The following is a 22,798-nucleotide window of genomic DNA, read 5'->3' on the forward strand; positions in this document are numbered from 1 at the left end:
GGATGTAAAGTACAGCATAGCAAATATAGTCACTAATATTGTGATAACTATGTATAGTGCCAGGTGGTTACTAGACTAATTGGAGGGATCACTTTATAAATCATATGTCTAATCACTATGCTGTACAACTGAAATTAATACGAAATAATATCGAATGTCAAGTGTAATTGAAAAAAATTAAAACCCATTATATAAGACCAAAAAAAAAATCACACAGAGAGAGGCAAATACCATATGATTTCACTTATATGTGGAATACAAACAACAAAATAAATGAACAAACAAAACCAAACAAATTCATAGATACAGAGAACAAACTGATGATTGCCAGATGGAAAGGGGATGGGAGGCTGGGTGAAAAAGGTGACGGGATTAAGAAGTACAAACTGTCAGTTACAAACTAGCCACAGGATTATAAAGTACAGCATAGGGAATATAGTCAATAATATTATAATAACTATGTATGGTGTCAGGTGGGTACCAGACTTATTAGAGAGATCGCTTCATGAATTATATAAACGTCTAAGCACTACATTGTACACCTGAAACTAATATAATACTGAATGTCAACTATAATTAAAAAATAAAACTTTTAAAAAATAAAATGAAACAAGATTTAGTAACTCCTCTAATAAGAATTAAAACAAAATACTTCATCTGGCTGTGTATGATCTCACAAGTCATGCCCCTTTATGTGGGGCCAATTTCCCAAGAGTTCCAAGGGCACTACTCCATTACTATGCTGGAAATGTTTAATTACTGGCTCTCTAAAAGATAACTTATGCCTATAAGTTTATCACAAAGTTTATTGATATAAGGAATGTGAAGCACAAAATTTACAAATAATAAAATATTCTGTAGTCATTCTCATAAATTCCATACCCAAATAATCCTCAAGAGTATTTTTATCGATTTTTGCAGAACTCTTGTATCAGTAGTCAACCTGTGTTTGTAACTAATGAAAGAGTATAGTTGTGGCATGAGTATTAGTCAATATTTTTTTTTGCATAATAAGATAAAAATGAAACAATGGAGACATATGTTGGAACTTCACTTATCAGTGGCATGAGTAACTTGTTTGAAGAATTGGATATCAGTGTTAAAATACTGGAAGAATATTTCCTCAATTTTTGATGCTATTCATAATGTACCAGCTACCAACTTGACACATTTTGAAGTTTAATCTTCATTTCAACATTTCTCCATAATTTCTTAAGTCTAGACAATCAAGAAAGTCACCAAACCGTGATTGGTAACAGAACTGCTCACTTCAGTGGTGTAAATACTCTTACCATGGTCAAGTTTAAGATGCCAATGCAACATCAGTGAATGAACATTGAGAAAAAATGTGAATAGCATACGATTACAGATAAAATAGATGTAATTAATATTAAAACCATCGATAATAGTAACATGTAGTCAAATACTTAGGATGTGATGAATTTTGAGTATTAACTTTTTAAAACATAATTAAAATTTGAGTTTATATAAATTAATTTTAATAATCGCTCAATGGTGTTTAATAACTGGCTCAACATTTCTAAAAATTTAAAGATCAGCTCTTACAAGCTAGTATGACTCCGTTCCAGAACACCACTGCCTATTGCTCTTAATGTTCTACAATTCAAGAATCCCAGGAGCTTCTAGAAGAACATCACGTAGCTGGAATGTATAACAGCCTACACCCAAATTCTTCTCTTTGCCCGTCCCTGTCCAGGGAGCAACTATGTATGAGGCCTGACAAGTTCACGAACTTGCCACCGTGGGCTTACATCGGCAGCACTGTACAAACAGCTTAGTAAAGTTTCATAACCTTGGTATATCAGTGTCTCACAGCTGTGTTCATGTCAATATGTGGCAGTGTCTTGCTGAGTGGTGTTCATTATTGTTGTTGCATGTTTTTGTGTGCTATTACAAGAATGTCTGAGTTTGAATTAGAACAACCAACAAACATTAAATTTCTTGTTAAACTTGGCAACAGTGGAAGTGAAATCAGGGACATGTTAGTCCAAGTTTATGAGGATAATGCCATGAAGAAAATGGCAGTGTACAAATGGATTAAACGTTTTTCTTTCTTTTTTATTTTCCCCTTCTTCCACCTTCCCCCACAACTCTGGTTGAAGCCATTGTTTCTCAGTCTAGTTGTGTAGGACACAGCTCCATGGCCCATGCTGGGATTATGAGCCTTGTGCTTCCCTGGGCTGAGGCAGTTGGTCACCAGTCCTCAGTGGGCCACTCGCTGCAGCCCACGGCAGCTCTCGCTGGCTGCTGGCTGCTCCTGGAAGCCCATGGCAGCCCATGCCAACCTCTGGCTGCTCACGGCAGCCCAGCTCCAGGGAGGGAGAGCTGTTGTTCACAATCTTAGCTATAGAGGGTGCAGCTCATTGTCCTATGTGGGAATCAAACCGGCGACCTCTGCGTTAGGATGGTGGCACTCCAACCACCTGAGCCACTGACTGGGCCGGCCCTTAAATGTTTTCCTGATGAAGAAAGGTCAGGGCCACCAGTAATAAGCAGAACTGATGAAAACATTGCAAAAATTCATTGAATTGTGTGTCAAAATTGTCGGCTGACTGTGAGAAGCATAGCAGACCAAATAAACATCCATGGAGAAGTGAGAAAATCTTAACTGAAAATGAGAAACGTGTGCGCAAAAATGGTTCTGAAGGAGCTAATCGATGAACAAAAGCAAAGGAGAGTCCAAGTTTGCCAGGACCTCTGGAGAGGCAAGACGATGTTTCGGGCCATGTTATCACTGGTGATGAAACATGGGCGTAGGAATATGACCCCGAAACAAAGCATCAAAGTACACAATGGAAGTCAGCCAATTCTCCACAACCAAAAAAGTTCTGTCCAAATCAAGAGTCAAAACGATGTTGCTAAACTTTTTCAATATCAGAGGGATTCTTCATTATGAATTTGTACCAACTGGACAAACAATTAACCAAATTTACTATTTGGAAGTGCTGAAAAGGCTGCGTGAAAAACGTTAGATGAAAACGACCTGAACTTTTCGCCAACAATTCATGGCTCTTGCATCACGACAATGCACCAGCTCACACAGCACTGTCTGTGAGGGAGCTTTTAGCCACTGAACAAATAACTGTATTGGAACAATCTCCATACTCACCTGATCTGGCCCCCAAAGACTTGTTTCTTTACGATAAAGGAAACATTGAAAGGAAGACATTTTGATGACATTCAGGACATCAAGGGTAATACGATGACAGCTCTGTTGGCCATTCCAGGAAAAGAGTTCTAAAATTGCTTTGAAAGGTGGACCAGGCGCTGGCATCGGTGCATAGCTTCCCAAGGGGAGTACTTCAAAGGGGACTGTAGTGATATTCAGCAATGAGGTATGTAGCACTTTTTCTAGGATGAGTTCACAAACTTCATTGTCAGACCTCATATAAATGACAGAAACTAGAGGAGTAGGACTAGGTTTAATTTGTTACTTAGCCTCTACATCCCACATATTTGACTCCTGCTCTCTCATCCACCCTTGCTGGAAATTCATGGAATAAAGCATAGTCTTGAAGGAAACAAAAAGAAAATAAAAGCATCGTCTTAGAAAGTAATGTAAGAATTACAATTCCCCCCTTATATTTATTTCTATGCAAGCATCAACATTTGTTTATAGCCCATGATGCTCACCTGTGATCCATATTAATAACTAGCCCCTAGTTGCGTCAACACCTTCATTTTATAGATAAAGAAGCAAGAGAGCAAGGTAACTTGCAAAGGACTCTTCTACCAGACCCAAAGTGATGAGCCAGTGACAGAACTAGAAGAAGCTCTCAGATCTCATCTTCTACGCCCTACATTAATTTTCACATACACACATACATGCATGCATACACATGCGCACTGCCACACATGTATTCACTCACATATGCACAACTGACATCCAGGCCAAGGTTATATCAGCTTGATGATTGTCTGCCCTCAGGCTTCCAAAGGCTTCATTTTTCCACCCAGATTGAGCTATGGGCCCAGCCAAAGGCACTACGTGAGGGTGAGGCTTCCTTCAGCTGCAGCTGTGGATCTAGAGTTGCCCGGAAGACTTGTGAGTGGGGAATCCTGCCTCAGACTGAGGTCTCTGCATAAACCCTCTGCACTTTGAGACTCAGAAGCATCCACAGCTGAGACTCCCACTGACCCCTGTCCCTCTGGTTCCCATAGAAAGGGTCAGTCAGTCCCTCATGACAGAGAAAGGTCTGTAGAGAACTTGGGGAAACTTCCATCCTCCCCAGAAAATGAGGGATTGCTGATGACCAAACCTCTTAAAGAATCAGATAAATTCTGAAGTCATTTCCGTCACAATTTCCAGTATAATTCCAGGCTTTTACTTATTTTCTCCTGAAAGCTTTCTAATGAAGGAAATCTTGTAATTCCACTAAGCAGCTTGTCTTTTCGTTGTCTAACCCCAATCTTTGTAGCTCGTGACTCAGGTCTACTGTCTCTTGGTGAGCCTTTCAGGAAGCCCCATGATGGCTCCCTCTGTTTCAGTACACCTTCGAGATTAGATAGCATCATCTTTTCTGTCAGCACCTGCACAGAGAAGATTATCAAGATGAAGGACCAGCATGAAAAGCACCAATGACCAGACAGGCCCCAGATCCTGTCATGGAGATAACAAACATATCAGCATGATAGTGTCTGATGTGCCCAAAGATATGAGAGATGGGTAAAAATCCCAAACCCACAGATTTTACTCCATATCCTCCTGTCATCCCTCCAGAATAAAGCTAAAAGGGAACTAACAGATCACATGGTTCCAATTTTTCCATTTTATAGAAGGGAAAGCGAAGGCTAGTAAGGACTGGCCTGGCAAAAACCACATAGGGAGCCCAAAGCAGAGCAAATATGAGAGGTTGGTATCCTGGACCCCAATCCACTCCCCCAAGATCAATCCTGTTTTCTATATATTACGCGATCACATATTCTAGTGGTATTGTCTGCTGAAGAACCAATAGCTGCTCAGCTCAGGGAAGAAAGGCTGTTGGTGCTCAGGTATGCTCCATGTGGAATGCGACTGTTTACACATGCGTGTTCAGGCTTCTCAGTCCCACTGTCCTGAGGACCTCAGAAATCTGAGCAAAGACTGGGTATGCTGAGCCAAGATGTGGCCACCTGTTCCCAAGGTCTATTCCCAAAGACAACATGGTCTCAGTAGAGACTGAGGAAGGGATAGATACAACACTCTCTGTTATTAGTGCCTCATTGAGTTGGTGACTTAGCACCTTGTGCCAGGCTATTTGGATGGCTAAAGTGTGGAGGCACAGTAATGCCTAGATCCCAGACAAAGGAATTTAGGAATTTGCTCTAGCCAGTGTGCCAGCATTTTCCTAAAAGGAGTCTTCTCATTTTGGCTCCAAAGGTAATTTTGAGGATTCTGGAATCTCCTGTTTCTCTCTAGGGACATATACCTGGCTCCTGGTTTAGCCCTCTAAGATGATTTTTGAGGATATGGCTGCATAGCAATCACTTAGAAATCTGTCTTCTCACTTAGCTAATAACTGCACAGGCAGAATCAGTCCAATGTACCATTTTGGAACTCTGGAGGCTACTGAAGGCTTGCAAATTCCAGGAGGAGTCTTGAATGGTAAATTGTGGTTAATTTTGGTCAATTCAGCTCTTAGCACAGTAGCAGCTCTCCAACCCCCATCATCAGTCTCATGGCAGGTTACTTTACACATGTTCCTGGAGCAACTTGCGCAGGGCTTGTATATGCCACAGTGGGCAAAAAGGACCTTGTTCTCAAAATATCAGGGATCTGTGTTCTGATTGCTGCTTGATGCTTTTGACCACAGACTGCATACAAAGAGGCTGAAAGCCATTGTTGCAGATCTCCCCATTGTAGCAAGTCCCTCAGTCTCTGGCTGAAATGACCTTAATGGAATTTAAAGAACTAGAGCCCTTTTTATCTCCCTCTCTCTTTTCTGTTTTTCCCCTATTGGAAACCAGATATAAACTCTAGGATATTCTAAAGTAAATATGTATGCAGGAAAAATTTAGAAAGTGACTGTGCATGCCCAGGGAAAACACAGGCTCATAAAATACCTTAAATACCTTAAGTTTATGACTCAGTTGATATTTGCCACAGAGATAACCTACTAACAAAATAAATAAACAAACAAAAACAAGAACTAAAACAGCAAACCCTGGGAAAGGGGAGAATCTGATTTCCAGAACTACCACATTACTAGATATAAATGTCCAGTATTCAACAAAAAGTCACAGACGTACAAAGAAATAAGAAAAGATGGCCCATTCAAAGAAAAAAGTGAATTATCAGAAATGATCCCTGAAAAAGACCTGAAGGCAGATAATGTGACAAAGATTTTGAAACAACTGTCTTAAATATGCTCAAAGAACTAAAGGAAGATATAGAGAAAGTCAATAAAACAACATATGATCATAATGGAAATAGCAACAAAGAGATAGAAAACCTAAAAAGAAACTGAATAGAAATTCTGGAGTTGAAAAGTAGATAATTGAAATGAAAAATTCACTAGAGGTGTTCAAAGGCAGATTTGACCAGACAGAAGAAAAAAATCACTTAATATGAAGATATGACAATGGAAATTATAGAGTCTGAGAAACAGAAAGAAAAAAGACTGAATGAAAATGAACAGAGCCCAAACAGCCTTGTGGGAAACCATCAAGTGGACCAATATATGCATTGTAGGAGTCACTGAAAAAATAAGAGAGAAAGGGGCAGAGGAAATATTTGAAGAAATAATCACTGAAACCTTCCCAAATTTGATGAAAAACGTTCATCTACACAGCCAAGAATCTATATTAACTCTAAATAAGATGAATTCAAAGAGATCATACTGAGAAACATTATAATCAAATTTCAAAAGACAAGAAGAAAATCTGGAAAACAGCAAGAGAGAAGCAACTAATCACATACAAGGACTTCAAAAAGATTATCAGCAAATATCTCATCAGAAACTTTGGAGGCCAGAAGGCAGTGGGACAATATACTAAAAGTGCTAAAAGAAAAAAATTGTCAACCAAGTAGCCTATGTCTGGTAGAACTATTGTTCAGAAATGAGAGACAAATTAAGACATTCCCAGATAAACAAAAGCTAAGGGAGTTTGTTATAAAACCTTCCCTATAAGAAACGTTCAAGCGTGTCTTCCAGGGTGAAATGAAAGGACATTAGACAGTAACTGGAAACCATATGGAGAAACAAAGATCTCGCTAAGTGTAATAACATGGGCAATTATAAAACCTAGTATTATTGTAATAATGGTTTGCAACTGTGTTTTCTGTTCTCTACATGTTTTATGAGACTACTACATTTAAAAAAATTGCTCTAAAAGCTAGTGTTATTGTAACTTTGGTGTTTAGCTCCTCATTTGGTTTTTCGTATAATTTAAGAGACAAATACATTTAAAAGAATTATTAGTTTATGCTTTTGGACACACAATGTATAAAGATATAATTTTGCAACATTAACAGTCAAAAGGGGAGGTGATGGAGCTGCAAAGAAGCAGAGTTTTTGTATGTGAGTGAGGTTAAGCTTGTATGTGAGGTACAAATTTAAATTAGATTATAATCTCAGAATGTTAAATATAATTTGAATGGTAACCACAAAGAAAATAGCTATAGACTATACACAAAAATACGTGATAGATCAATGAAACATTTCACTAAAAAATCAGCTAATCACAAAGGAAGAAAATAATGCAGGAAATGAGAGGGGGAAAAGCTATAAAGCATATAAAAACAATAGCAAAATGATAAAAGTAAGTGCTTCCTTATCAGTAATTACTTTAAATGTAAATGGAGTAAACTCCACAATCAAAAGACAGAGATTAGTCAAATAGATAAAAACACATGACCCAACGATGTATAAGCTGTTTAAAATAAATTTGGTTTAGAAGCAAAGATACAAATAAATTAAAAGTGAAAGGATGGGAAAATATTATAGGCAAATAGTAACCAAAAGAAAGCAGGGATGGCTATATCAGAGGAAATAGGCTTTAAATTACAAAGATTTAAAAGAGAAAGAGAAGGATATTGTATGTTCATAAGACTCAATACAGCGAAAAGATACAACATTATAAATGTTTTCATGCCTCATGACAGATTATCATAATATGAGAAGCAAAAACTGACAGAATTAATGGTAGAAATAGACAGTTCTTCAAGAAAAAAAAAAGAAAGAAATAGACAGTTCTACAATAATAGTCAGAAACTTTACTACCCCACTCTCAGTATGGATAAAACAAACATGCGGGAGAAAAGTAAGAAAATAGAGAACTTAATGAAAAAAATAACTAGATCTAACAGACATTTATAGAACACTCTACCGAAGAACAGCATACACATTCTTCTCAAGTACACATGGGACATTTTCCAGGGTAGATTATATGTTAGGCCACCAATTAAGTCTCAGTAGATTTTAAAACATAGATATCATACAAAGTATTATTTCCAATCACATTGGAACGAAGTTAGAAATCAGTGACAGAAGAAAACCTGAAAAGTTTACAAATTTGTTGAAATTAAACAACATACTTGTAACCAATCAATAGATCAAAATAGAATTCACAAGGAAAATTAGAAGTACTTAGAAATGAATGGAAACAAAAACATAAGAAACCAAAACTTATTAGACGCAGTGAAAGCAGTGCTAAAGGGAAATTTATAACTATAAATGCTTACATTAAAAAACAAGAAAAAGAGTGACATTGCATCATAGTGGTGTAAGACAATCCTTCTCTCCCCCTTTTAAAACAACTAATTAGACATCTATCCATAAACAAATGTACCTCGTTGGGAGGTGTAGGCCCCATCTCCCTACACCAATGGATCTAGGATGACTCTTGCCCACCAGTGCATCCAGAAATTGGCAGACAGATTTTGGATCTCACTAAAAGTTTTGGAGTCAGCAAGCCTGCCCCACCTCCTCTTACTGTGGACAGAGAAAAAACCTGGAGGTTGCTGACTTGAGCAGGTATCCATAGGCAAGAGAGAACTTGTAGAATTCCAGCCTGCCTAAAAAGATAAAACCTCAAATATGAATATTTTAAATTATAATGAAAAAGTATAATTTGCTAATGCACACAAAAAATTAAAGTTAACAAGTTTCACAAAAATATATGTAAGTCAATAATAGATATTAGAATTAATATATGAACTCAATAAATTCATAATAAATTAATTCAGTAATTTAAGACTATTAGAATAAATGAATTTCGTAAAGTTGCAGGATGCAAAATTAATATACAGATACCCATTGCATTTCTGTACACTAATAACATGATCAGAAGGAGAAATATAAGAAAACAACCCCATTTATAAGTGCATCAAAAAGAATGTAATACCTCGGAATAAATTTAACCAAGCAGGTGAAAGATCTATACTCTGAAAACTATAAACCGGTGAAGAAAGAAATTAAAGTGGACACAAATAAATGGAAGGATACATCGAGCTCATGGATTGGAAGGATTAATATTGTTAACATGTCCATGCTACCTAAGGCAATCTACAGATTCAATGCAATCCCTATCAAAATATCAATGGCATTCTTCTCAGAACTGGAATAAATAATCCTAAAACTTATATGGAACTGCAAAAGAACCCAAATAGCCAAAGCAGTCTGGAGACACAAGAACAAAGTTTGACGTATCATGCTCCCTGATCTCAAACTACATTACAAAGCCATAGTAATCAAAACAGTAAGATACTGGCACAAACATAGACACGTAGATCAATGGAATAGAATACAGAGCCCAAAAATAAACCCTTGCTTTTAAGGTCAATTTATCTATAACAAATGAGGCAAGAATATACACTGGGGAATAAATAGGGTCTTCAATAAGTGAAGCTGGAAAACTGGACAGATACATGCAAAAAAATGAAACAGGACCACTGTCTTACACCATATACAAAAATAAACTCAAAATGGATTAAAGGCTTAAATGTAGGACCTTAACCCATAAAACTCATAGAAGAAAACATAGGTAGTAAACTCACTGACATCAGTCTTAATAATATCTTTTTGGATATGTCTCCTTGAGCAAGTGAAACGAGGAAAAATGAGCAAATGGGACTACATCAAATAAAAAAGCATCTGCACAACGAAGGAAACCATCAACAACAACAAAAAAAGAACCTTCTGAATGGGAGAATACATTTGCAAATGATATATTGGATAAGCGGTTAATATCAAAACCATATAAAGAAGTCATACAATTCAATATCAAAAAACAATGTCCATTTATGATTTTTCAAAAAATCTCTTAGTATAAAATAAGAAGAAAGATACGTTATTGAGATGATAAAAAGCACTCCATCTGAAATCAATAGCCTTCATCCTCAAGGACACCTATTATCACCATTTTTATCTCAACATTGTCAAGAAGTTCTACTTGATATAAAAAGAACAAAAATATGAAATAAGATTTACTATTATTTACAGATGATGCAATTGTATACCTGGAAAGCCCAATGTCAATTAAAATTCAAACAGGATTTTTTAATTGATAATTATTCTAACTTCCCTCTGGAAGAATAAATATGTAAAAATGCCAAATGCTTTTTGAAAAAAGACAGGTATAAGGTGCTTTTTTCTATTAATAATTAAACTATTACAGGTACATAGATATATCCATAGAAGAGAAAAGAAACTCCAGGAGATCAGCATATCATAAGGGTGATGTTTCAAGTCAATGTGGTACATGTTGGTTAATTAATAAATGGTTTGGGGGAAAGTAGACATGATCTGATTACTAATAAAATCATTTATACCTTTGTGGATGTAAACCCTGTATATTTTCTGAAATCCATCATATTGTCAGGGGGTATTTGCAGACCACCTTTGAACCATGTAGTTTGGAGGTAATTCCAGAAGGAAATGGCTTATTAAAAGTGCACATTAATTCTATAACAAGAATTCTTGATATACATATTTCTCCTGCCGTTCTGTCAGGTTTTGTTTTAATATTTGAGACCATGTTTTTGGGTTCATGTGTCTATGATACATATATCTTCTTGCCATTACTTTCCTTTTCCCACTATACGACATTTTTTCTTTTCCAAATAGGTTTTTTTTTTTTAATTTTTGGTTTGAATTCTATTTTGATCATCTATTATGAAATTACCTCTACTTACTTTTCTTCATGTTTGTCTTATATATTTTCTACTACCCATTTATTTTAATCAACTCTGAATCCTTTTGTTCTAAAGTTTTCCCTTGCAAAAAAAACATTGTTGGATATATTTTTTTTTAATGCAAGCTGATAGCATTAGCATTTTCAGTGGTGACTAATTTACAATTATTTTAAATAATTGTCTATATGAACATTTACTACTGTATCTTTTATCAAATTGTGCATTTTGGGGGTCTTTTAGTCCTATTTTTCTATAGAACAGAGCAGATTATCTGGCATTTAAAATTTATACATTCTTTTCAAATTTTATGGTAGTTGCCTTAACATAAAGTACCCCCACACTGCATTCATTCCTGCTAAACATGAATATGATAATCATCCATATGTACCAACTTCCAAGCTTAGCAAATGATACCTGAGGAAACAAAACCATGGTAGATGCTGCCTACATAGCCCTTTTCATGGGATCTCCTTCCCACGCCCTCAAAGTTAATCACTTTTCTGAATGTGATGTTTATTCTCCATACACATCATTATACATTTTTACTACATATGTATGTACCCCTAAATTATATTCACTAACGTTATATGTGTTTTAAATTTAATGCAAATGTTATCATCTTGTATATATAATCTGCAACTTGCTTTATTTTGCAGTCAACACTATATGTGAGATTTATCCAGGGTGATACACTTGTATGTTTATATTTACTGTTTTGCAATACATATCCATGGATATGTATTGGATATGCATATGCAGTACATATCCATTCTAGACATAAAACAATTAATTTATTTAAGGTATATTATCCAGATTCAGCAAAGGGACACTGGAATTGAGACAAAATAAACATTCCTTAAGATGGTATCAAGGAAACAAAATGTAAATGGATTCATAAAAAGAAATGAGTAAATTTGATACATTAGCTATTGAGCAAATTGATTTAAACCCAAAATCTCAATAAGAGAAAAAACAAGTTATAGCAGCAAAAATAATTCCATCAACTAATGCCCCCTAAGTTGGTCTGCTCTGACAACTGTAACGGAATACCACAGGCTGATGGCTTAAACAACAGAAATTTATTTTCTCTCCGTTCCAGATGCTGGAAGTACAAGATCAAAGTCCCATCCGTGTTGCTGTGTGGTAAGTTCCTTTCTTGTCTTACAAATGTCTGTCTATTCACCATGTTCTCACCTGGCCTCCTCTCTGCAAGTGCATGGCCAGAGAAAAGAGAGATCCCTGGTATCTCTTCCTCTTTTCATATGAATACCGGTCTGATCACTTTATGGCCCTTCCCTTACAACCTCATTTAACCTTAACTACTTCCCTAAGGGTCCCATCCCCAAACAGTCACATTGGGGGTTAAGCCTTTAATATTATGGGATTCATATTAAGACTTCAATATATGAATCATTCACCCTATAACACTCTCAAATCATGTATACCGTTAACTATTACCACAACGTTACAGAAAAACAACTTCAAAATCTCAAAAACATCTATTTCTTTTTCTTGCTCACGGGTGTGTGGTAGGGAAAATGATCTCAGCTGGTGCTGGTTGCACATGGATCCAGGCTGCAGATCAGGTTTAGGTCCAACTTCTCATTTTGGAACCCAGGCTAAAAGGGAATGTACTTTTCTTCTCTGCATGTCAGAGAATAAAAGAGTTGCATTGGATGGCATCTGATGACCTTTCTAGGTCTGCCAGTCTGTGATTCCATTTGAAACTATAAACCACTGTTTCTAAAAGGCTTAGCAGGTTATGGGTATATGAAGGGTGCTTATGGGGGAAAAAAACAGGGATGAGTAAGGGCAAATGTGAGTTAAGGAGAAGTGAGCAGATATCCTTTGGAGCTGGGGACCAGGACACTCTGAATATAACTGTGAATTGTCTCTCTGAGATGCACAGGGTTCTAATTTCATTAGGAATGTTTCACCAGAAACTGGGGGTACAGGACACTGAGGACCCACCCCCACCCAGCATGTTGCCTTTGCCTCATTTGAGTCAGCTGGTCAACAAAGTGTTCACAGGTCCCTGAGGCTCTCCTGGGGAAAACAGTATGAATAGCAGCAGGGACTCCTTAGAACTAGTGTATTGAATTAATATTTTTTTATTTTGGTGAAATTCATAAATGATAAATTTCTTTAAAGAAAAAGTCCGTTGAGGCACAGCACTAACATATGTTCCCCAGACACCCAGGAGGCAGCAATTTCATGTCTCCCTGAGGTTTAGCAAAATTACCAACATCAACAGGTTGGCTGATGGGGCCCAGATTCGCTGCCAGATAAGCCGGTGAGACATGCTGTCATATTTATTGAGTATAGAATAAAATATAAAAAAGATGCACACAAGGTCATTGCAATTGCTTTATTATTCATGCAGCTTTAATTTATTTTAAACATGAAAGAATGATTTCGACATGAAGGAGCATGCATATATGTGTGTCGTCCATGCTTTCCTACAAGTTGTTTTTACTGTGAATGAAAGATGTAGAGTTCAGCTTCATGGTGATCTAGGAGAAAACAAAATAGCCAGAATTTAGTTACTTAGTAATTGTGAGGCTATTCACATTTATTCTCTCGTTTACTCTTTATACTAATACTAGCTGTAATACTATTGTTGCCCTTGATTTACAGATGGGAAAACTGCGGCTCTGAGAGAGTGTCCGGTCCATGCCGGTATCAGTAGTAGAGGGCACACACAGTTCTTGACCCCGAGTGCATGCTCTGATTTCAGATGTACACACATTGTAGTGTATAGTCCACAAGGATATTTTCATTACCTTTCAAAGTTGAATACTAGAATAATCACAATTATAACTGCAGGGACCAGTGTTTTAAATAAACAGGATTTATATTTCCTGGCAGATCTCAGTGTCCCAGAGAGACACTGGAAAATGGAGAGAAATGAACTCAAAATGTAGAGGTTTCAGTTCTTGTCCTTCTGTGACTCTGTGTCCTTCTCCAGACACTGGAGTAAGCATCTTCCCCTGTGGAAGTTTTACCCACATGGGCACAGGGAGGGTTAGAGTGTGGACTACACCCCTGCAATACCCAGTCATCCATCCTCCCATCCAACAGTACAAAGGTGTCACCTTCTTACTGGAGTTAGCTGCTCAGGCATCAAGGTCCCTGGCTTTGCGGCCAGAGCCTTTGGGAACCATGTCGGGGGGCAGCAGGTGGCTGTTTGTCATAAATCCAATTCTGCTCAGCAAGCCTGCAAGCTTATGGGTCAAGCAGGTGCCAGTGTTGCAGGCTCTCTTCTGGACAGTGATGCTGATGTACAGAATGGAGAAAAAGAGAACACCTGTCAGTGAGAGGTTGGTGGGTGGAGAGCTGGCCTCGTGGGATGAACCATCATGGTAAAATTGTTTTGAAAGGCACCAGAAAACCTTAAGTTTTTCTCTTACTAAACAAAATTATCACAGCAGAAAATCATAGGCCATGAGGGAAAAAGCCATGATCATTTGCCATAGACATTTCCAGGGGTGTCAAAAATCCCAAAGGGGACTCTTGGTGACTGGCCATGGGACACAGAGCAGTAATAAACAGTTTATTCCTTGTAAATGTGCAGTGAAGTCTCCCTGAAGGTGTGAAAGAATGTCATGTACAGGTTAACAAGATGGAGTCAAGTTTCTAAAATCTCCTGAGCTATATGAAGTCCATCATCTGACTTCACACTTACCAGTCTTCTAACTCCTCCAAGGCTGGGAGGACCTCTCGGTGCCACCAGACCAATTTCCTGACTGAATTATTCCACGCCTTCCCCAACAGCTTTCAGAAATGGATGTTTTTACATGTGATCTAACCATAGTCTCTCCACCTGACTTCTGTCTTCAGTGCAGCCTGAGAACAGCTGGGCCCCAGGATGAGGAGAACAGTGACAGCCCACTGGCCACCTCTCCAGCTGTGTTCTGTTCTACCTATCAGGATGTGCCTGCCTGGGCAGGACTGGAGGGAGGGCATGCCCTGTGCTGGGCAGGTGCGGAGACTCACCTGGGGTTCTGTGTCTCCTGCTCCTGCTCAGTGGCCATCCTCCTCACGCAGTTCTTAATCAGTGCAGCCAGCAGGAGGATATCGGCTTCCTCCTCATCCAGTGAAAAATCCTGTTCATCGAGTGAAGCATGGTGTTCCAGGTTCTCCGGGGCAGACCTGGAGAAGAGAAGCAAACCCAATAGAGGCCCTGAGCTACTGCGTACCCCCTCCACAGGATAAGCAGCCAGGTGTCCTGGCTTCTGCCACTTTCCCTGACGATGTGGCCCCCTCACCCCCCAGTAGACAGGGCACGAGGCCAGTGGCTTTCCCCAGAAATCAGGCTCTGGTGTGAAGAAGTGGTCTGCTCCATCCAGATCATGCAGGCTTGTGAAAGATTAAAGTTTCAGAAAATTTGTGAGCCTAGTGTTAAATACAGCCAATATTACAGATTAAATGATAATATTTACAAGTAGCGCTAAGCTAAGAACGGTTTCAGTTTAATAAATGTAATTTGTACTAGAGTAAGAAAGATTAACAGATCACATCTCAGGTTTAATAACTACAAATTTATTGGCAAAATAGTAGCAGGTTAAGATGCAAGTCATTTCTGAGGTCATGGTTGAATTAGGCAAAAAAGGATGGCTAAAGACAGAAAGGTTTGGTAAAAAGCAGAAACATTGTGTGAGACTCATGAACACTATGAAATATGCAGTAAAGAGTATTGTATGTCATCACTGTTGTCAGTTAAGGACTACACATCCTTAAATCAGAAAAAATATACATTGCCCTGCCTGCCCCCCAGCCAGTGATAAACTTTCAGCACACCACCCTTCAGAGCACAGATTGGTTAACGCCAGGAGCGTTGTGTGCGCCTGGCAGAGCTGCCTTACCTGAGTGGAGCTGCCTGGAAGATGCCCACTTGGTACAGGACCAAGAAGCCAAGAGCCAGGAAGGGGGAAAGCTTCCAGAAGCGCATGATGCGTCTGCAAGGGAAGAGTCACGTGACCATCGCCCCGGCTCAGAGTCCTGTGAGCCCACACACCTGCACTCTGCCTTCTGCAGGTAACTCCCTGGCTCCGTGGCCTCAGGCTGCTCACTTCCTTTCCCCTCACTGGTTTGTGTTTTGTTTTTTCCGTATCAGCGAAGTGGCATGCTGGGAGATCCGGTGAGCCCGCAGTATGCATGGTTTAGCAAAAGTGCAGGAGCCACTGGAGCGGGACAGCTGGGTGATGAGGTCTCAGTGCACAGCCGCCCTCCCTGCCAACCCCGCTGCCTGTCACACACCTGTTGTCCACGTCTCCACCGAGGACAGTCACCGAATGCCCTGTCACCACAGCTGCCCCAATAGAGCAACCCAGAGCTGTTGCTCACACCTACAGGTGTATGTGGGAGAATGCAGGTAGAGAGGGAATACCTCTGCGCCTGGAATCTCTGAGAAACTGAAGACCAAATTGTACTGCTCAGCCGCTCCGCACTTGGGCAAAGAGTGCCCTGTGAGAACCAAGCTTAGCACAGTGTTAACTTGGGACCCAGGACCTCAACTGAGAAAAAAGCTCCCAGAACCCGCCACGGGGGTTTTCCTTTAATGGCTGCCTGCCCACGTCTTAGCACCTATTTGCCACCCACTTGTGCTGGGACAAGTTCTGAACCAATTTCGCGAGGACCGCGAGGCAGGAGACCTAGTCCGCGAGTGCAGTCTGCAGAAAGTTACTTCTGCGTGCTGCTCCGCGCGCGGTCCTGGGGAACTCCAAGCATCAGAGACCGGCGTAAGCACGCGTGCAGGAAGAGGCAGGGAGACGAGCGGCTCTGCGCGGGAAGAGTGCAGCAGGGAGTCCCCGAACGGAGACTGGCCAGCGTTACCTGGGGTGGGAGTCTGGGACGAATCGCGGAGCAAAGAGGTTGTGTGATGAAGAGACCCAGAGAGAGGTGGACAGAGACTCTCAGACTGCCAGGGAAATCGACCAAGAGATCGAGTAGTGGAGAGAGAGGGAAGGGAGGAGAGGAAGGGATAAATAGAATCACACGGCTAAGCAGGAGTCTGGGGACTCACCTGGCAGCAGGTAGCCGGTGGCTTGGAATGGCAGCAATGGTAACGGCGTAGCGTTGACGTCAGTCGACAGCTCTGTGGAAGTGTTTCTGATGCCTTCCAGCGCCAGCAGCCGCTCCTCTTATTCCCGCTGCTCTGGGTCTGGGGTGGTCCAGGAGCTCCGGGCAACCAATGAGAAGGATCCCTTTACTCAGACAGATTGTGTCACCCACTTGCGTCTAAAACCTGTAGCATCCAGCAGGATCATCCCACTTGTTATTTGCATTGAGGTCATTGATGGAAGGGGGAGTAATGGGGCCCAAGAGGAACACCCACGAAGTGAGCAGGATTTTGAGGACAATTTGACGTCATAGTAAATTTCACCTGTTCGGTTTCATCCGGTTGTGAACGTGAGCTGCACTCCATCCCCAGCTCTGTGGTCTTATAGGGCAGGGTCTAGGATTGCAGGGACGCCCGGCTCCCCCAAGTCTGACTCTAGACCCCTGTGAAGTGAGGCTTGCAGGGTTAATGGGTAAGCAGTATTGATTCTGGGCCCAAGTAGGGTGTCTGCTTCAGGCCGCTGGAATCACCCAGAGAGGAGCCGGGCTCTTTATGGGACGCAAGAGTGAAGGTGGGAGCAAGATGTTTGTCAGACTGCACTCAATTCTGGCTATGCCAGTTATACTGTATGGTTATGGGCAAGTAACTTCTAAGTGCCTCAGTTACTCATCTTTAAAATGGGGACCATGTTTCCATCTTGAAGGAATGTTGTGATTAGTAATTGGCCTCCAGCTAGGTTAGAATCTGGAAGAGCTTCCTGGCCCACTTAGGGGCTTCCTTAAGACCGTGATCCATACTATACAACACCCCACTTTGTGTGGCTTCCTGGACTCACACTGGGTGGTCCCTCAAGTGGATAGAAGGGGACCAATGTCCGCTGAGCCACTGCGGAAAAGGGCAAGACACTGATGCTTCCGAGCAGCCCCTAGCCCTCCCCCTTCCTACCCCACCATTCATCACTTCTCGCTCATCTGCCTGCGCGAGCCATTTGCCCAGCTGCCCCTGCTTCCGGCTGCTGTTTGCCAAGATGTCCCAGGGGCGTGCGATTCCGGACGGGCACCCGCGTCCCCCGCACTTCATTCTCCAATAGAGAGCAGGGCAGGCTTGACGGAGCTGAAGAGTCCCTGCAGAGACGATTGCTCACAGTCACTTCCAGACATACTCTTTCATACAAACTCATTACTGCCTCCAAATACATGCCCACTCCCCAAAGCACAGGCATTCGCAAACCAACGCTGGTGCGCAGGGTCATATGCCCGGGCTCACTCTCAATTGTGCCCCAAGCCTGCCTTCCAGTCTCCTCTGTGGTTACATCTACATACCAGCAGGACGGTAACCTGCTCGCATCACACCTGCCCTCACTCTCAAGAATAAGCGGGCTCCAGAACACCCGGTTATGCAGCGCCTCGACCCTCTCACACCCCGCACAACCCGTTTCAGGACTCCTCAGCCCGAGCTTTCCGCTTCAAGCCCGTCTGGAAGGGCCCACGTCCTGACTTGCTTCCCTCTATAGAGAGTGCGGAGAAAGCCGCATCTCACTCTCCCCGTCCGAGCGCGCAGCGCGCGACCCGCCGCAGGTTGTATAGAGGCTCCCAGCGCTGCGAGCATCGCAAAGTACCGGGGACGGGAAGGGGGCGGGGCAGGCAAGGACTCCGACGTGGTGGTTCTGCCGGACAGAGGAAAACTAGACATGGGTGTGTGATGAGTGACCTGAACCACGGTCCTCACCCCGGTCCTCACCCCGGTCCTCAGTCCCCAGGACTTCCTGGGACACACCTGCCTCGCACCACATCGCTTCCCCCTCTACGTTGATGTCCTCCTTGCTTGGGGACACATAACTTCCAAGATTCCCTTATTCAACTTTCCTCCTTCCTAATTCGTGGGGCGCCACTGCCACAAGTCAATAAAAGCCTGGAGACGGGAACTGGGCGTGTGCAACTCGCTCTCCGAAGGCACACTGAGGGGGCAGCGAGGGACCCCGGGAATGGAAGGACTGTTCGGTAGGACGCAGGTGCGCGTCAGGTACAGAGGCGGGGAAGGCGAGCGAAGCAAGGAACAGGCGGCGCTCAGAATGGTGGATCCTGGGCTCAGCTTCCCGTGCAGAGTTGCAGAGCCAAATTGGCAAAGGCGGCAGGCATAGTGAATGCTGTGTGATGTGGAAATGGGGCACGACCACGTGAGGCTGTTGAAGGCGAGTCTTTGCTCTCAGGTGCTAAATGCTTTCGCGGAGATACTTCCACTTCCAAGATGAAATGTCTAACATAGACCCTTCTGAAATCATTTGCAAGGATGTGTATCCGTGGCTTGCGTTTCCTTGAGGAAAGAGCCATAGCTTTCACCAGCGCAATGATTCCTGCAAGTAGTTGAGCAACGACTGCTCTAGAAGCTGATTTCATGGCCATGTCACTTTGCAGACTCAAAACTCTACCCTAGCGGCCAGGTGTGCCTTCAACCTTCAAAGCCCCTATTTATTCCCCACTCTGAAATCTTTGGTGGCTACAAACCCTGGGCTGGTGGTGTGGGGCAGGAGAATCCGGGTCTACCCCCTAGGGTGCTAGGGTAGCCTGCAGCAATTTCAAGCTTTACTTTAAAGGTCTGTCGCTCCAAATAGGGAGGGACTGACATTAACCCTCAAGCACTTCGAATATTTAAGAAGTGGCTCCTGCTGAGCCAGGAGCGAAGGTTAAAAAAATAATAATAATAAAGGCTCCCTCCACCCCCTTTTTACCACCTATCAGGCACACAGGTAGGCACTAAGCCAATGTTTGTTGAATGAATAGAAATTAATTAATTGTGGCAAATTCACCAGCCAGTCTCACCGCTATTACAAGGCTCTAACACCAGCATGCAGAAAATGCGGACCTAGTCAGGTAGATCAGTACTCGGCTTGGATTCCGAAGTAGTGAGCCCAAGTATTTCAGTAAAACTCCTCCCATTTTATTTGGCCCTCAGAGTCGGTTTCCTGAGAGAAGTTTAGGAAATGAGACAGGGAAATAAGGATTACCCCGAGGGTTCTTCCTACAGACTAGGGTCTCCTCGTGTGAAATACAAAACCACAACTTGGGGAATATAATCAATAATGTTGTAAAGATTTTGTAGGGTATCCGATGGACACATGTCTTATTGGGGAGACCACCTCAGGGATGATGTAGATGCCTGATCACTGCACTGTACACCTGAAGCTGAAGCTGAACAATAACGAATGTCAACTAAAATTTTATATATATATATATAAATTCACAAGAAGTGGAGAACAGCATAAGGAACAGAGACAGTGGAAATGTAATGGCTGTATGCAATGTCAGAGGGGTACTAGATTAGGGGAGGGGGGTTATCACTTTGTGAGAGGTATAAATGATAAATATCTAACTATTAGTGTTTTGTACACATGAAACTAATTTAATAAAAGAGCCCCCCAAAAATAAAACCACCAAAAAAGGGCAAACCATTCCTCTCTGAGCCCATCCCTGATTCACTGAGTGAGCTCAAGGAAGTTCAGACCTTGGAGTGTGCTGATTCTTTAGATTGCTTCTTAGCTATCCCTGAAACTTCTCCCAACTTTAGCACTAAACAGCATGATTTTGCAAAAGTCACCAAAGAAAATACTGATTTTTAAAATAGTCCCTTGACTATTTGGCCCTCGATTTTATGATATTACTTCATAAGTTTTAAACCTAGAAACCAAGGTTAGTTGGAAACAATCTAATTTGGAGAAAAAAAATGTACAGCACTCTGATAAACTGTAATGTTCATTTCCATTCTTTTAAATTAGATTCCTGTGCTTTTTAAAAGTTTTTTAAAAGATGATTTATCCGGGTGTGCCAGAGTCTCATATCTGGATGAAAATTCTTAGGTGAGTTTTCATGCAATTAAAAGGGTTATATCTGTGGGGGTTCAGGGCTAGTCCCTCCAGGATGTGCTTCCATGGCATAGAGATTGTTTTGAGGTAAGGGGAACTTAGCTGTGGGCTCAGGAGAAACTTCTGCCCCTCCCTTGACTACTTGAAAGAACTTAAATTAGGGGCCTTGCCCATCATGAAAGATTATCTTTTGATCTGTCTGTATGGCAGGACAAACTTCATGTACTAAACATCTCTTCTTCCCATTGTTCTGCATCGACCCTTTGAAGCCCCCAAGGCACTTTACCCCTTCCCTAGCTCACAATATCTTATATACCCATGTTCCCTTTCTGTGTCTAACCCTTTCCTGCATATGGGATCTCTGTCTCTTTCATGTATGCAGGGTTCCCAGACACATGTATGTATTAAATTTGGTTATTTTGTCTTGCTAATCTGTGTCACGTCTATTTGATTATTAGACCAGCCGAAAGCACCCTGAGGGTGGAGGAAAGTTTGTTCCTCCTACACACACCTACAGGCTTCCTCCTTTAATTCTGTACATTTTGTATGTGCACAGACTCAACAGCAACAACAAAACCACAGCAAGAACAACCACAGAAAAGTAGCAACAACAGCAACAACACAAATTCATTCTCTTCCGCCTGAGGGAAATTCAGAGCTGTCAAATTAAGTGGAGAATTTCAACTGAAAATTGATTGTACGGGGTTCCTCATGTCAGGAGCTTGAAAGTTGCCCCTCCTCCATCCTAACTACAAGTGAAAAGCTGAAGAAACTGGAAAAAATATTAAAAACTCTTGTAGGATCCTTAAGAGAGGTGAACACGTGGCCAAATTTTGCCCCCAAGATTGGAGAGGCAGACAGGCATTCACAGGGAGTCATAGCTCACTGGAGCAGACTCACCAGAAGAAACCTCCGTGGGCTCCACTGCTGGGATAGGATAACTCGTATTCTAACTGGCAACCTGCTCAATGAAATCAAATCTGAGAGCTAAAAGCTCCAAGGGCACTCAGTCATAGAGTAACCCCACAACTGTCGAAGGAACAAGTTGAAACACACTGGAGCCCTCCCTCTGTGCTTCTCAACAAGGCCTACCCTCAGGAGAAATCAGATCACAGGACCCTAAATTACTGGGGTATTATCATGGCTTAAGTGACCAGGGAGAATAGAAATACCCAACTACAGTCAACTCTAACATTTCAACTGCCATTGAGCCTATAACCAAGGACACAACATCAGAGGATTTTAGGGGAGGTAAGGAATGAGAGATATGTAGCAGAAGGAAGGAATTGGATACTGTGTCTGTATGGGTTTTCCTGGCTACTCATTCTTGGAAATGAGAGCACCAAGCTGCCTTTCCTGCAACGCTGACTTGACTTGCCCTGGATGCTGCTTTTCCCACAGGCACCTTCTTTGCTTTAGGCACCAGGAGAGGTTCCGTCCAAGGTCCAGAGGCTATTTGTAGGGTGACTTCAGATGTTAGGGAAAATTCTGAGTGTGGTAAGCCAGGGCTGGGCTGTTCACTCTGAGAAGTGGAGACTCAGCAGGTGCCTTCAAGGAATTACTCTGCAGGGGATCCTCTTAGATGATTAAAACTCTCCCTTTGTTCAGACTCACAGCATCCAGAATGGCTTTTCTCTCTTGGGCTGAGAACAGTGTTCCATGGAGAAGAGGGCTAGAAATAGGAACCTTCCCACTGTTTTAGAAAGATTCTTACAGAAACAACTCCTCTACAGGCACTGCCCAG

The 22,798-nt window shown here is 41.6% G+C and overlaps 1 protein-coding gene across 2 annotated transcripts; it reads right to left on the reverse strand.

Moving 5' to 3' along the window:
• Positions 1 to 13,494: 13,494 nt before the first annotated feature.
• Positions 13,495 to 17,296, reverse strand: LOC308503631 (calcitonin gene-related peptide 1-like). Of its 2 annotated transcripts, none has more exons than XM_081063070.1 (5): positions 17,160 to 17,296; positions 16,000 to 16,092; positions 15,131 to 15,286; positions 14,238 to 14,410; positions 13,495 to 13,647 (listed from the first exon to the last, which is right to left on the reverse strand). In XM_081063070.1, the coding sequence occupies exons 2-4, from the start codon at positions 16,083 to 16,085 to the stop codon at positions 14,251 to 14,253; spliced, it is 402 nt and encodes a 133-aa protein (XP_080919196.1). In that variant the 5' UTR covers positions 16,086 to 16,092; positions 17,160 to 17,296; the 3' UTR covers positions 13,495 to 13,647; positions 14,238 to 14,250. The 2 variants fall into 2 exon arrangements, with proteins under 2 accessions (XP_080919196.1, XP_080919195.1); XM_081063069.1 differs by having other exon boundaries at positions 14,230 to 14,410.
• Positions 17,297 to 22,798: the final 5,502 nt, after the last annotated feature.

This window comes from Rhinolophus hipposideros, assembly GCF_964194185.1.
Source record: "Rhinolophus hipposideros genome assembly, chromosome: 10".
Classification (NCBI taxonomy): Eukaryota; Metazoa; Chordata; class Mammalia; order Chiroptera; family Rhinolophidae; genus Rhinolophus; species Rhinolophus hipposideros.

What these genes read in the sequence shown, in the direction of transcription:
- LOC308503631 (XM_081063070.1), bottom strand. Translation starts at nt 16,085, where the DNA reads ATGCGCTTCTGGAAGCTTTCCCCCTTCCTGGCTCTTGGCTTCTTGGTC. An exon ending in TTCCAGGCAGCTCCACTCAG is followed by an intron (nt 15,287 to 15,999) that starts GTAAGGCAGCTC and finishes TCTCTTCTCCAG; the next exon opens with GTCTGCCCCGGAGAACCTGG. An exon ending in CAGGAGACACAGAACCCCAG is followed by an intron (nt 14,411 to 15,130) that starts GTGAGTCTCCGC and finishes TCTGTACATCAG; the next exon opens with CATCACTGTCCAGAAGAGAG.